General features: G+C 46.9%; 1 protein-coding gene across 3 annotated transcripts in view; it reads left to right on the top strand.

Moving 5' to 3' along the window:
• Nucleotides 1-3,810: 3,810 nt before the first annotated feature.
• The window catches only part of TMC7 (transmembrane channel like 7), a 48,033-nt gene continuing 37,598 nt past the window's right edge, over nucleotides 3,811-14,245 (top strand). Inside the window, exon 1 of one of the 3 annotated variants that reach the window (XM_027609725.2) lies at nucleotides 3,811-4,086. In XM_027609725.2, coding sequence (XP_027465526.1) covers nucleotides 4,020-4,086 — 67 coding nt within the window. In that variant the 5' untranslated portion in view covers nucleotides 3,811-4,019. The remainder of the gene's footprint in view (nucleotides 4,087-14,245) is intronic. The other 2 variants (XM_027609721.2, XM_027609722.2) reach the window with 2 other exon arrangements.

Here is a 14,245-nt window from a genome sequence, read left to right as displayed (position 1 = left end):
AAAAACATGGCTCTTTTCTCCATAAAATGAGGTTTAGAGGCTCCCATTGTCTTCTTAGGAATGATGAAGGTTAAGTGAAGTAATGCATGATAAAGTGTTGGTACAAAGTAATTTTTCAATAAGCAGGAGCTGTTGTTGTTATTATTATTATTACCACTATTATTCCCCTAATAATAAAAAAGAGCCCTCACAGAGCCACACTACATTCTAGTGTGGAAAATAGATAAAACAAGTAGTAAAAATAAAGCGCTGAAACTGAGAAAGGAGATGGGGGCGCTGTTGCAAGACATGTGCCTTCCCTTGAAATAAAAGCAATTAAGGGAATCAAGGATTTCATTCTTGTTGTTTTCTGTCTTACTGGGCATCCTTCTGTCTGAATTTACTTCTCTAGCTGACAGGCTTCTTCCTCTTTTACTTCTTTCCAACAGGAGATTTTTATGATCTTTTCCCAAAGAACTACCCTATTTCTTTTCTTTTTTTTTTTTAAGATTTCATTTATTTATTTGAGAGAGAGTGAGCGAGAGAGAGAGCACAAGTGGGAGGTGGGGAGAAGCAGAGGGAGTGGGAGAAGCAGACTCCCTCCTGAGCAGGGAGCCCCTGGGACCATGACCTGAGGCGAAGGCAGATGCTTAACAGACTGAGCCACCCAGGCGCCCCAGAACCACCCTATTTCTACTCCTGTAAAATTAGTCCTCTGCTGGGAGGAAGGAGTCTCCTTCAGGAGCCTGGGTTCATTCCCTTACCATGGAGAGAATCTAAGGTCCCACCTAGCCCAGGATGCAGACCCAAACCAGGGCCAGGTGCCAGATGAGACCATCAGGAAGAAGATTCGCACCTGGGGTTCTGAGCATCTTCTCTAAGGTCACCCCATCACCTTTATGCCATTGGGTTCTGCCATCCCCTTCTGGATCTGTAGGCTGGGAATGGGGACTGGGGACTGGGAGGTGGCCTCTCATGAGCAGGGGATGAGGGGATGAGGGAGGCACTGCCTCATGATAGAAAGAGCCATCATTGGTCAACACTCCACAAACTTTAAAGGTAATTTTAAAAAATACAAACACAGGGGTGCCTGGGTGGCTCAGTTGTTAAGCGTCTGCCTTCGGCTCGGGTCATGATCCCAGGGTCCTGGGATTGAGCCCCACATCAGGCTCCCTGCTCTGCAGGAAGCCTGCTTCTCCCTCTGCCCACTCCCCCTGCTTGTGTTCCCTCTCTCACTGTGTCTCTCTCTGTCAGATAAATAAATAAAATCTTTAAAAAAAATAAAAATACAAAATACAAACACATACATATAGGTAATACCATCTACGCAGTACAAAAAAAAAAGATAATCATTAAATACCCCCCACTCTTGTTTAGAGATAGTCTATGCATTTACAGACATAAACTTTTTTTACCCAAATGGTAGCTTACCTAATACACTTCTTCTGCATCTTGCTTTTGTCAATTATATACCTCTCTATGCAGAATTTCCTATAAGTCTATTTATAGAGCTATATAATAGCTGGACGTAGGTGTCAAAATTTATTTAACCAGCCTCCTACATACAGAGACTTAGACTGCTTCCTGTCTTTTGCTATTATAAACAGCATTGCAAAGAATATCCTTGTACAAATGTCATTGCTTATGGTGCAGAATTTTAAATTTTTATGTCGTTGGATTTATCATGCTTCTTTGGCTTCTGGGTTTGGGTCAAACTCAGTAAGGCCTTCCCCTCGGTGATACTTTTTTTTTTTTTAAAGATTTTATTTATTTGACAGAGAGAGAGCAAGAGAGGGAGAGGGAGAAGCAAACTCCCTGCTGAGCAGGGGGCCTGACAAGGGACTCGATCCCAGGACCCTGGGATCATGACCTGAGCCAAAGCAGACGCTTACCCGACTGAGCCACCAAGGCACCCCCCCTTTTTAAAAAGATTTTATTTATTTGTCAGAGAGAGAGCACAAGCGGGGGAGCGGCAGACAGAGGGAGAAGCAGGCCCCCTGCTGAGCAAGGAGCCCAATGTAGGACTCAATCCCATGACCCCGAGATCATGACCTGAGCTGAAGGCAGACGCTAAACCCACTGGGCCATCCAGGCATCCTCGGTGATCCTTTAAAAAAAAAAAAAACTTCATTTTTCTTTTTTTAGTACCTCTATGATATTACTTTTTCATTTCTATCTCTCTCAAATAAATAAAATCTTTAAAAAATCATATCTTTGGATTTTCTTTTGTGTAAGTATGATATTGGCATCCAAATTAGGATTCCCCCTGCTCCCCCAAACGTTCTGCCAGGCATTTCAGGTGAGTATTCTCACTACAGACCAGGACCTAGTAATATATCCTCATTTTACAGGTGGAAAAAACAGAGGCTCAGAGAGGTAGAGGCATGTGGTCCAGCTCACTCAGGGAATAATAGGAAACTAGGTTCAAAAGGGAAACCCAGCGACCCCACCCTTAACTACAGTAAAAATAGTCTTTATTTTGAGCCAAGCAATTACTGTAAAATAAATAAATAAAATTTCTATTTTGGAACAGTTTTGGAGTTACAGAAAATAGCCCAGGGAGTACAGAGTTTCCATACAGAGAATGGTACAGAGAGAACGTACATAGTTTCCATACACCCCAGACTCGGTTTCTCTGATTACTACTATCTTATCTCACTATGATACATTTTTCACAATAGATGAACCAATACTGACACATTCTTATTATCTAAAGTTCATCCTTTACTCAGATTTGCTTAGGTGCTCCTTTATTTTTTTTAAGATTTTATTTATTTATTTGACAGAGAGAAACACAGTGAGAGAAGGAACACAAGCAGGCTTCCTGCTGAGCAGGGAGCAGGATGTGGGGCTCCATCCCAGGACGCTGAGCCACCCAGGCGCCCCAGTAGGTGCTCCTTTTTTTCGTTCCACGTCCCTACCCTTCCCCATCCCTGCTACACTTACAGGGGTCATGTCTCCCTAGGTTCTTCTTAGCTGTTCACAGTTTCTCAGACTCACCCTGTTTTTTGATGAACTTGACAATTGGGGGGAGGAGTAACCAGGTATCCTGTTAGAATGTCTCACGTGTGGGGTTTGTCTGTTTTATGATTGGACTAGGGTGACAGGTTTGGGGGACAGAGACCCCACAGGTAGTGTAATTCTCATCACATCATACCAGGAGTGCATACCATCAACGTGACTTATCATTATGGGTGTTGACCTTGAATGTCTGTCTGAGAAAGTGTTTGCCAAGCATTACCCAGGTAAAGTTACTTGCCCTTCCACCCATACTGCCCTGTTTGGGAGGAAATCACAGTGTGCAGCCCCCCATTTAGAGTGGAGAGTTAGGCTCCACTTCCTTGAAGAATCTATATATAAATTATCCGGAATCCTGCACAGGAGATTTATCTACACTTCCTCATTTATTTATTTAATTTGACAATTACTTATATACAATGCACATAGAACTACATTTACTTAATCATTTTACATTTATTTATACTTGGCAATTACTTTCAATTTTGTTTGAAACTGGCCACGGATAGATGTCTAGCGATGAAACATGAATATGGTGTGAAATTTATAACACAAACTCATTTGATGGTGACATCCTCCCTTGCACCGCACTGAGCCTCCCAGCTCCCCACCCGCATTTACAAACATGTACAAATACTCTCCCCCCACCCGACTGTTTGGACCCAAATGGTAACTTTCTAGATACACTTGTTCAGAGCCCCGGTTATTTTTATTAATAACCCTTCTTAAATTTAGTAAGACATCCGGGAGGTCGCCCCTTCTCTCGGCCGCTGGGTGGAGCCTTCCGGGGCCCGCGCTCGGTTCCCTGCTCCCACCGCCCGCCGCACTCCCACCCGGCGCCTGGGCCCCCGGGGGTCCGGCGGCGGCGCGCGGGGAAAGGGCCGCCTCGGCGCCGCGCCCCGCCCCGCCCCGGCCTCTGTGACGTCCGCGCCGGAACCTGGAATTTCGGCTCCGGGAGCTGGCGGCGGCGGCGGCGTTCGGAGCGGGTCTCCGGTGGCCTGTCGGGGGCGCGGGGCGCAGCCATGAGCGAGTCCAGTGCCAGTGCGCTCCCGCCAGGCAGGCGCAGCAGGCAGCCCTTCATCCACCCAGGTAGGGCGGCCGGGACCGCGCTCCCGGCGGCCGCCGGGCGAGCTGCCCGGGGCTTGGAGCGGGCCCAGCCCCTGGCCACCTGCCCGCGCCGGGCGCTCCTGGCTTTGGGGGAAAGCGGATCTCTCTTTCTCCTGCTCTCCCTTCTGCAACCCATCCTTGCCCAATTCCGAGGGTGCATGCCCTCTCCCAAAGAAGCATCAGAGTGGGAGTCCCGACCGTGTGGTGCCTTCCCATTACTGTTCTAGGGATCCCTTATCTATTAACTGAAAAAGAGTGTGAGAGCCCTGCTAGCCCTACCATTCTGCCACGAGGTGCCTGCCTCCCAGACATTTTCAGGCCTTACAGTTAGACAGACTTGGAAAAGAATTCTGCCTGGGCTGTTTATTGCTGTGTGATCTTTGGTAAGTGGCTGGCCTTCTCTGAGCCTCCGATTCTTCAGCAGTAAAATGGGACGAGGGTGGTGGTGGGATCAGTTGAGAGAAAAATTTGTGAAGTGCCCACCACACGCGTGGTACATAGAAAGGCACAAAAAATGGTCGCCAGCCAAGTGTTAAAATCTGTCCTTTTTTACTGAGTGAAACTTAGAGTGACGTGTAAACTCTGTGAATTTTTACATAAACATGTACAATTGCCACCCAGTCGAGACAGAAGAGTTACCAGCACCTAGGCGGGCTTCCTTACAGCATTCCCATCTTACATTTGCCCTTTAACAAAACACAAGACCCTGCTGTGAGTTTTATAAGCAGCGTTTCCTCTATTTCAATTTGAGAATAGAAGTTTTGTTACAAGGAATTACAGTAAACCATGACTGTAGATTTGGGCATTGGGCCCTGCTGATTGGATTGTTCTCTACATCTAGAAGGAGAAAAGAAGAAGAAAGACATCTAGAGAGATCCAAACCCTGGGAACTTGCTCAGGAATCAGAAAACAGAAGTCAAGTTCCGTTCGATGCTAATTATTTTCTAGCTCATTATTAATAGTGCTGGTGTCAGCTCAACTTCAGCCTTTCAATGATAGCCATTCAAGTATTTTTCTAGTTGGTTTCCATTTATCTTCCTCTTATTTTAGCACAATCCATCACATTTAAGATGCTGACCCTGGTTTCCCTACAGAGGGCATGATAACATTCATCTAGCTTGGATCTTTGCTGGGTGTTAAAGGAGACTCTCTAAGCATCTTTTTTAGAAGTGTCTTAACTGACTCCTCTGACTAAAAGGTCTTCCCTGTCCCTTGCACAAATGATGCTTTATGAACTTGTATCCACCAGCATGGCTGGGAGGCTCAGAAGGGACCGCGTTTGTAACTTTGTTGTACTTTGTAAATGGTGGCCTGCTGTATGGACATCACGGGAGGACAGTTGGAACCAGGCAGTAGACAAAGAGGTTCTGGTTTACAGATTGGGAAATATGCATCCTTCTAAATGATAAAACAGATCATATCGTTCCCCTTCTTAAATTAAAACTTCCCAGGGCGCCTGGGTGGCTCAGTTGGTTAAGCAACTGCCTTCGGCTCGGGTCATGATCCCGGAGTCCCGGGATCAAGTCCCACATCGGGCTCCCTGCTCGGCGGGGAGTCTGCTTCTCCCTCTGACCCTCCCCCCTCTCGTGCTCTCTGTCTCTCATTCTCTCTCTCTCAAATAAATAAATAAATAAAATCTTTAAAAAAAAAAATTAAAACTTCCCAGTGGTTTCTCATTGTGCTCAGACTAAACCCCAGGCTTTAATGTGGTGCCTGGTAAGGCCTGGTGATTCCATCCCAGCCCACCTTTCTAGACCCTCATCACCTACGACTCTCCCTTAACCTGTCCAGTTCCAGCTACCCTTGGCTGCTTTTCCATTCCTCTAACATACAGTTACTGCCTCAGGGCCTTTGCACCAGCTGTTCTCTTTGCCTGGACTACCTATCTCTTTGATCTTCTTATGGCAGCTTCTTCCTCCTCCTGTCAGATCTCTGCTCAAATGTCACCTCAGAAATGCAGATCTCTGGAGCCCCCTTGTCTGAAGAAGCACCCCTAGCTCTCTTCCCCTGACTAGTTTCCTTGCTTATTTCTTCAAAGCACTTACCACCATCTGAAGTCATCTGGTTTGATTGTTTTCTTGTCTATTAGCTGTCTCTCCTTCTAGAATGTAGGTGCCATGAAAAGCAGGGACTTTGTCTTCTCCTAGGACCTAGAACGGTGTCTGGCACTTAGTAGATGATAAATATGTGTTGAATGAATGAATGAATGAATGGGTGAATGAAGTATACCTGAAGCCACACTGACAGCTATGGTGTAGAGGTTGAGAATCCAGACTCTGGATTCCCAGATGCAAATCCTCATCTTCCATGCCCTGGTCTTTAGGCAAAGCACTTCAGTGCTTTGTGCCTCAGTTTCCTTATGTGTTAAATGGAAGTCATGATAGTATCTACTTCAAGGGCTCAGTGTAAGGATTAAGAGAGTTAACCCCAAAAAACTTGGTAAGTACTTATATTAGTTATCTATGCTGTGTAACAAATTATCTGCAAACTTAGAGGCTTAGAACAGTGATAATCACTTCTTATCTTACAGTTTTTGCAAGTCAGGAATTTGGGGATGACCCATCTGGCTCTTGCTCAGGGTCTCTAACAAGGTTGGATTCATGATGTGGGCCAGGGATGCAGTCCTCTGAAAGCTTGCCTGGGGCCGCGGATCCCTTCCAAAGATGAGTTGCTCGTAGGGATGACAAATTGACATTGGCTTTTGGTAGGAAGCCTCTCCATGTGGACCTTGCAGAGGCTGCTTGAGTGCCCCATGGACATGGCTTTCCCTGGAGCATGTGATCCAGGAGAGAGTTTAGAAGAAGCCGTAATGTCTTTTATCATCTGCTCATGGAGATCACACCTTGTTATTTCTGCAGTATCTTATTGGTCACATGGGTCACCCTGTTCAGTGTAGAAAGGACCCATGGAAGGGTGTGAATGTCAGGGCATTTAGGGGGAGAGGATCACGGGGAGCCACCCTGGAGACTGGCTGCCATAGCACCATGTGTTAACTGTTGTTATTAACATCCCTGTTCCCTACTAGATGATAAGCCCCAGGAGAACAAGGGCTGGGCCTGTTTGGCTCACCATCATGTCCCCATGCTTGTACAGTGCTTGGTGCATAGTAGGCCTTCAGTAAATATTAATTGGGTAGATGCCTTTCATGATTTGGCCCCATGATACTTCTAGAGTCTGTGAAGCCCCTTATGTTCCCTTTGCCATGGGTGCCATTCATTACCTTATTCCATTATAAGGCATACTCCTCCTCTTTCAGTCCGGCATTACGTCCTCCCTGGAAGCCTTCCCTGACTGCCTCCCCTCTCGCAAGCTGGACTCTCTGTCCCTGCTCCATGTCCACGTGGCCCACTGGCCTCACCCTGTCCAAGTATCCATTGAGCTGTATTCTTGCTTCTCTTGGGTTATATCATTTTTAAGAGCAGGGATTTTAGAATGGAACAGACCTAAGTTCAGACAGTGATTTGCCTCAGTTTCCACCACTATAAGTGAGGTTCTGACAGGAGTAAAAGCTGGAAGACCACCTTCTGGGGCCTCTCTGAGCCGGCCCCTGGCTACCTCTCCTGAGCCCTGCTGCTTTCCCTTGCCCCCCAGGCCCCAGCTACCCACTGGTCCCTTCCAGTGTGTTCTCCTCCTCAGGTCTTGCAGTCACTATTCCTCTGCCTGATCTCAGCTTGAATGTCTCCTCCTCCAAGAGGCAAAGACCCCGCCCTATCTCAGGCACCCCCCCAGGAGGCATTTGCCCACTCCCAGGCCCCTCAGCCCCATGGTTCCTGGCATGTTCTATGTTTACTGCATGGAATGACTCTTGGTGGCTTTTCCCGTTTACCAAACGTTTATCATATTCCATTCGGTAAATTCTTCATCCTAGATCATCATCAACTAGCTTGTAGTCAGTGACTTTTATTTTTTTTTTTAATTTTTTTTAAAGATTTTTTTTAAGATTTTATTTATTTATTTGACAGAGAAAGAATGAAAGAGAGAGAGCACGAGAAGGAAGAGGGTCAGAGGGAGAAGCAGACTCCCTGCTGAGCAGGGAGCCCGATGTGGGACTCGATCCTGGGACTCCAGGATCATGACCTGAGCCGAAGGCAGTTGCTTAACCAACTGAGCCACCCAGGCGCCCCTAGTCAGTGACTTTTAAATTGAGGTATGATTCACATAACAAAATCAACCACTTGGCAGTGTCCCCTTTGGGGGTGGGGAAAGGACATTTTCCTTTCCAAGACCTGTGCCCATTAAGTATCACTCCCTGATTCCCCCCCTCTGCCCAGCCCCTGGCTACCACCAATCTGTATTCCTTCTCTATGGCTGTACCTATTTCGGACACTGCATATAAATGGGCTCATACAATAGCATGACCATTTGTGACCGACTTCTTCACTTAGCGTAAATAATGTTTTCGAGGCTCGTCCATGTTGTAGCCTGTATCAGTACTTCATTCCTTTGTATGGCTGAATAGTATTCCGTTGTATGGTTATCCCACCATCTGTATATCCATTCATCCATTGATGGACATTTGGATTGTTTCCATCTTTTGACTATTAGGAAAAATGCTGGGGCGCCTGGATGGCTCAGTCATTAAGCGTCTGCCTTTGGCTCAGGTCATGATCCCAGGGTCCTGGGATTGAGTCCCACATCGGGCTCCTTGCTCAGCGGGAAGCCTGCTTCTCCCTCTCCCACTCCCCCTGCTTGTGTTCCCTCTCTCACTGTGTCTCTCTCTGTCAAATAAATAAATAAATAATCAAAAAAAGAAAAAAAGAAAAATGCTACTGTGAGCACTTGGGTACAAGTGTTTGACTGAACATCTGTTTTCAGCTCTTTTGGGTATATACTTAGGAGTGGAGTCACTGGATCCTGTGGTCATTCTGTACTTAACTTTTCAAGGACTGGCCAAACTCAGGGACTCTTAACCCTTATGTGAGGGTTTGCTGTGACCATTATCCCATTGTTCATCGGGGGAACCCAAGTGACTCAACCAAGATGGACTGATTGTCATTATGTCGCGGCCGGACAGGTTGCAACTTATGCGATGGCTTCAGAACCACTCGCCTCTCCTCTCTCCTCGTCAAGGGGCAGCACTTGGGGGAGGGTGACTGTATTTGCATTGACCCCATTTTCCACCGGGTGGGACTCGGTCCGGGCCTTTGGAGCAGGAACACTTGGAAGGGTAAAGGAAGGGTAAAGGGATAAAACTAAACAGCCTCTTTAGACTCCTTCTCTTGGGGGGGATGGCTGGGACCTGGTTTGTTTTTTGTTTTTGTTCTGTTTTAAGGTAAATAAAGAAGCATCTGACAGTTTTTATTAAACCTGCCCAGCCCGTGTACAAATTCCCGGTGTGGCTGATTACCAGGTGTGTCACCTTGAGCAAGTCCTGTTACCCCTCTGACCTTCTGTTTTCTTCTCTGAAATGGGGATAATCATACCCCTATCTAGGGTTGCTGAGAGGATTTTTTTGTTTTTAAGATTTATTTATTTATTTTAGGGAGAGAAGTGCGCATATGCGTACAAGGCAGCACTGTGGGGGAGGGGCAGAGGGAGAGGATCCCAAACAGACTCCCCACTGAGCCCAGAGCCCCACTCGGGGCTCAGTATCACGACTCTGAGATCATGACCTGAGCCAAAATCTAGAGTCGGCGGCTTAACTGACTGAGCCACCCAGGCGCCCCAGTTCCTGAGAGGGTTTAATGAGATAAGCATGTTGAAGACTTAGCACTACACCTGGCAGGCACTGAGTATTCAAATGGTACTGTTGCTATTATTATTATATTATTATTATTTGGGCCTTCTCTAGCCTTAATATTGTAAGACTTGATGACTTCATGTGCTATATACCTACACTTTCTGGGTTACACTATCAGTTATATAGTTAACAACTATTTGGGTTGTTTCAGTCTGACACATTGTCTTAAACTGGAAGACAAGTAACCATTGATCCTGTAGTGTTTATTTTCTTCCCCTCATCGGCTAAGCCCATGGGTCAGGGTCACTCGTCACTAAAGGTGTCCTGGGAAGGAGGGATCTTCTGCAGGTCTGGACGCAGCCGGAGACTGCACAGGCCATGCAAGGCCACAGTGGTTCTCTGGTCAGCCAGCCAGCCAGCCATCTGACTTGAGTTGTTTTTTACCCTCTGTCTGAAGAGGCTGAGTGAGCTCTGCCCAGCAACTTAGGCCAGATTAGGCCCAAAGGCCCTTGGTGGCTTTTTTTGTTTTTGTGTGTGTGTGTGTTTTTTTTTTTTTTTTCAGGAAGTGAAGAATTTAGAGGGATAAAAGGGGGAAATGACTTTCAGTGTTGTAAGCTTTGTTGCAATCTGGTTGCTTTATAAAGGAGCTTTGTTTGAGTGTGGGACCACCCAGACCTTCAGTGGGGCTCCCCCCCACCACCAGGAGGAGGAGCAGGAGGAAGAGAACTGACCTGCCTGAACCATGACCCAGTACTAGGCGAGGAACCCAAGTAGTGAGAGAGACAGGGCCAGAGACATGCTTTCAGGAAGCATCTGGTCAAGCAGGGGAAACATTCAGGTGAAGAGGAAAATAGGGTAGTTAACAGCTAACCATACCTGCTGAGAAGGAAATAAAGGGGTGATGAGCTAGAGAGGGGTGGGCCTACTTAGCTGAGGTAGTCAGAGTGGTCTCTCTGAGGTGCAGACTTCTGGGCCCAGCAAGAGCCCTGGGTGGAGGTGGGCATGACGTTGGTGTATTTGAGGAGGGCTCAGGCTGGAGCCTAGAGGAGGAGAGGGAATGAGGTCAGGCAGGCAGGAGCCAGTTCCTAAGGATCTGGTCAGCCCCGGTCAGCAGTTTGACTTTGGACTCAAGTGGGTAGGTTTCTGGAATTACTCACAGCAACTCAGGAAGTGTGATTTGCCCATTTTATCCCCCCCATCCCGCCCCAGAAACTGAGGCTCTTAGAAGTTACTGACAAGCTACTGAAACAGAAGGACATTAATGTTGTGACTCTAGACGCAGTGTGTCCGTGTGTTCATTTGACAGATGTGTATTTGATTTAAGATGTCCCAGGTGCCACGCTAATTGCCATGGGTGTCGGACCTTGGCCCAACCTTGGGCAAAGTTCTTTTCTGAACTTTCTATGTTGCCAGATGAAGGTAACACACAAGAAGGACCCGTGCGGTGAAGTGATGGTGAGGATCACAGGAGCTAAGTATATAAAAGGTTTGGCATAATCAAGGTGCATGGTAAATGCTCAGTAAAGTCTAGTTGTTTTTGTTGTTGCTTCCAGAAATGTTGGAAATCTTTTTTGGAGAAATCGTGGCCAAAGAAGGTAAACACTTCACATAAGTGGTAGCGTGGTCCATAGGAAGATCCCTCACAGCAAATATGAAATCTTTCTGTACATTGAGTTCGTTAGTAAATAACTGGATGTATAGCACAATGTGCCAGGCACTGCTCTAAGCCAAGGGTCTGCAAATTACAACCCATGGGCCAAATCCAGCCTGCCACCTGTTCTTATAAATAAAGTTTTATTAGAGCACAATCATGCCCATTCACTTACGGATTATGACTGCTTTCCCGCAACAATGGCAGAAATGAGTAATTATGACAAGAGACTGGATGATAATAGTAAGGAAATTGTAAGGTTTGCTGACCTCTTTTCTAAGCAGATAGTAACCGTCTAATCCTCAGGATGGTCCTATCAGGTGGGAACTCCTATCACCATTTTACAGGTGGGAAAACTGAGGCATGGCATGGTCAACAAGGTAGCAAGTGGACCTGGGATTTGAATCCAGGCAGTGGGCTTTGGAGGTGGTGCTCTTAACCACTCTGTCTGTCTCCTCCTCAGACAGACAGAATCACAGTGATTGCTCCACAGATAGCCCACTGGATGCTCCACCCACTTGAAAACCAGGAGACTCAGGTTCAGGGCCCAGAGTTACTCTGATTACTGGTTAGTCACTCCTCTTGAACTCTGTTTGCTCATCTGGTCATAAAGCCTTGGACCCAGCCAGTCCCTAGGCCCCACCCAGATGCCAGGTGCTGTGACTCATACAGGTCCTCCCGGTCTGGCAGATGGAGGAGGCTCCCAGGGCCCCTGGATCCTCCCCTCAGACTAGGCTTTGGACTCCGAAGAACGAGGCCTCTCTACATTGTCCAATCCAGTAGCTACTAGCCACATGGGGCTATGCAAATATAAATTTAATGAAGTCTGATAAAGTTCAAAATTCATTTCCTTAGTCTCACCAGCCACATTTCAATTGCTCAGTAGCCACGTGTGGCTGGTGGTCACCATACTGGACAGTGCAGATATAGAACATTTCTATCGTTGCAAAAGGACAGTGCAGCATGACACATGATGCCCTGGCATGGGATATAGCCATGCCAACCTGTGCAGCTCAAGGACAGAAATAGCCACAGGGCCAGCCAGAGAGATCTTGTTAAAGCTGAGTCAGATTATGTCATTCCGCTGCTCAAAACCCCTAATGGCTCCCACCTTACTTGACTAAAAGCCAAAGTCTTCACCATGGCCCACAGATGTCTATTTCTCCCCAGAACTCTTACCCCATCACTGTCCTCTGCTGACTGTCTTTCAGCCACACTGGCCTCCCTCCTGTTCCTTGAACTGGCTGGGCACAGTCCTGCCTCAGGGCCTTTGCACTCGCTCTTCTCTCTCCCTTGGATGCTCTCTTCTCCCAGGTAGCCACATGGCTCTTTCTCTCCCTTCCTGTAGTCTTTGCTCTAACCCATCCCTGCCTTATTTTTCTCCACACACTCTCAGCATCTGAAATATATTGTTCCTAACTTGTTTACTGTTGGTCTCCTCTGGCTAGAATGTTAAGTCCCGTAAAGGCAAGGGAACTTGTGTGTCATATTCAAGGCTATGTCCCAGTCTTAGAACAATGCTTGGATGGCCCATAGCAGTTGCTCAGTAAATGTATTTGAGTGAGCAACTGAATGGACGGATGGATGGGCAGGTGTGTGGCCTTTCCAGGAGGAGGGCAGTGATAAAACTCGGGCCTTGGACCACTTGGTGGAGATGTCCTAGCAGCTTCAACTAGATCCCCTCGACTGTGAGCCCCTGGGTTAGGGTTAGGGTGAGCTGTGAGCACAAATTACTTGAGGTACTCCAGTTAGCATCCAAAATAAAAACAATGTCAAAGAGTATGAGTGGAAAGAAGTCCAAAAAGTTCTGAAATCAATGTCTACATTGCCTTATTGGTAATCTCACTCCGATGTACATGAGCCATTTGAGCATTTCTTGAGAAATAACAGCAAAGCACGCTTCTAATAGGGCTCGTTTGTGTGAAGTACCTTAAATAGGAAGGATATAATATACGGTCAACATCCCAGTCATTATTTTTTGCCAGCTTGTTTTTTCTCCTTTAAAATTTTTTTTCAATTGTGGGAAAAAAAATATATCATCCATATAGAAAAGAATAATATTCAGTGCTTAAATTCCTTAAATCTTATTGTCCCTTTTTGGTGCCCCTGCTTTGCTGGTATGCTAAACGCATGCTTTGATCTGCCTGGTAGGTGAGCGAACATTGCCTGTACCCCACACACCAGATTCATTCATTCATTCATTCATTCAGCAGGTGTTTATTGAGCATCCACCATGTGTCAAGTTCTGTGCTAGACCCTGGGGACTCAGCAGTGCAGGAGAGAGATGGGCTCCCTGTCCCCGTGAAGGTTGCTAGTCCTAAGCGGGGGAGGGAGAGGGTCGGAGACAAGGTGCAAGTGAATAATTAAGGAGGAGGATAGAATTAGGGATGAGTGCAGTGGAGTGGGCACTTGGGAGATAAGATTGAGAGTGAGTGAAAGCTCACTGAGGCAGGAAGCAAGTCTGTAAAGCTTCCTCCTCTCTAGAGCCTCGCGCAGAGAAGGGCTCCCTGTAACTTGTCAAACAGAACTCATTCCCCCAGCGGCTGGCGAGAGGCCTGAATCAGATGACCCATAAGGTCCCTTCTTGCCAGGAGTTTCCATGATTCTGCAAGTGGGAAGAAAACCCTGAAGTGAACCCAGCGCCAAATATGGTTGGGCTAGGTTCTTGGCAGGCACTCGAGGGAGGCTGGTGGTAGTTTTAGTCCCATTTAGATCACAGTTGGCCTGTGCCCACATCCTGGCAGTGTTCATGCCTATGGATAGGATCTCGTGACCTGTGGAAAGAGCTGCCAAGAAAGTTGGGACCTAAG

This window comes from Zalophus californianus, chromosome 10 (genome assembly GCF_009762305.2).
Source record: "Zalophus californianus isolate mZalCal1 chromosome 10, mZalCal1.pri.v2, whole genome shotgun sequence".
Taxonomy (NCBI): Eukaryota; Metazoa; Chordata; class Mammalia; order Carnivora; family Otariidae; genus Zalophus; species Zalophus californianus.
Note: the sequence above shows the minus strand (reverse complement) of the source record. Positions and strands in the feature narration are given on the sequence as shown.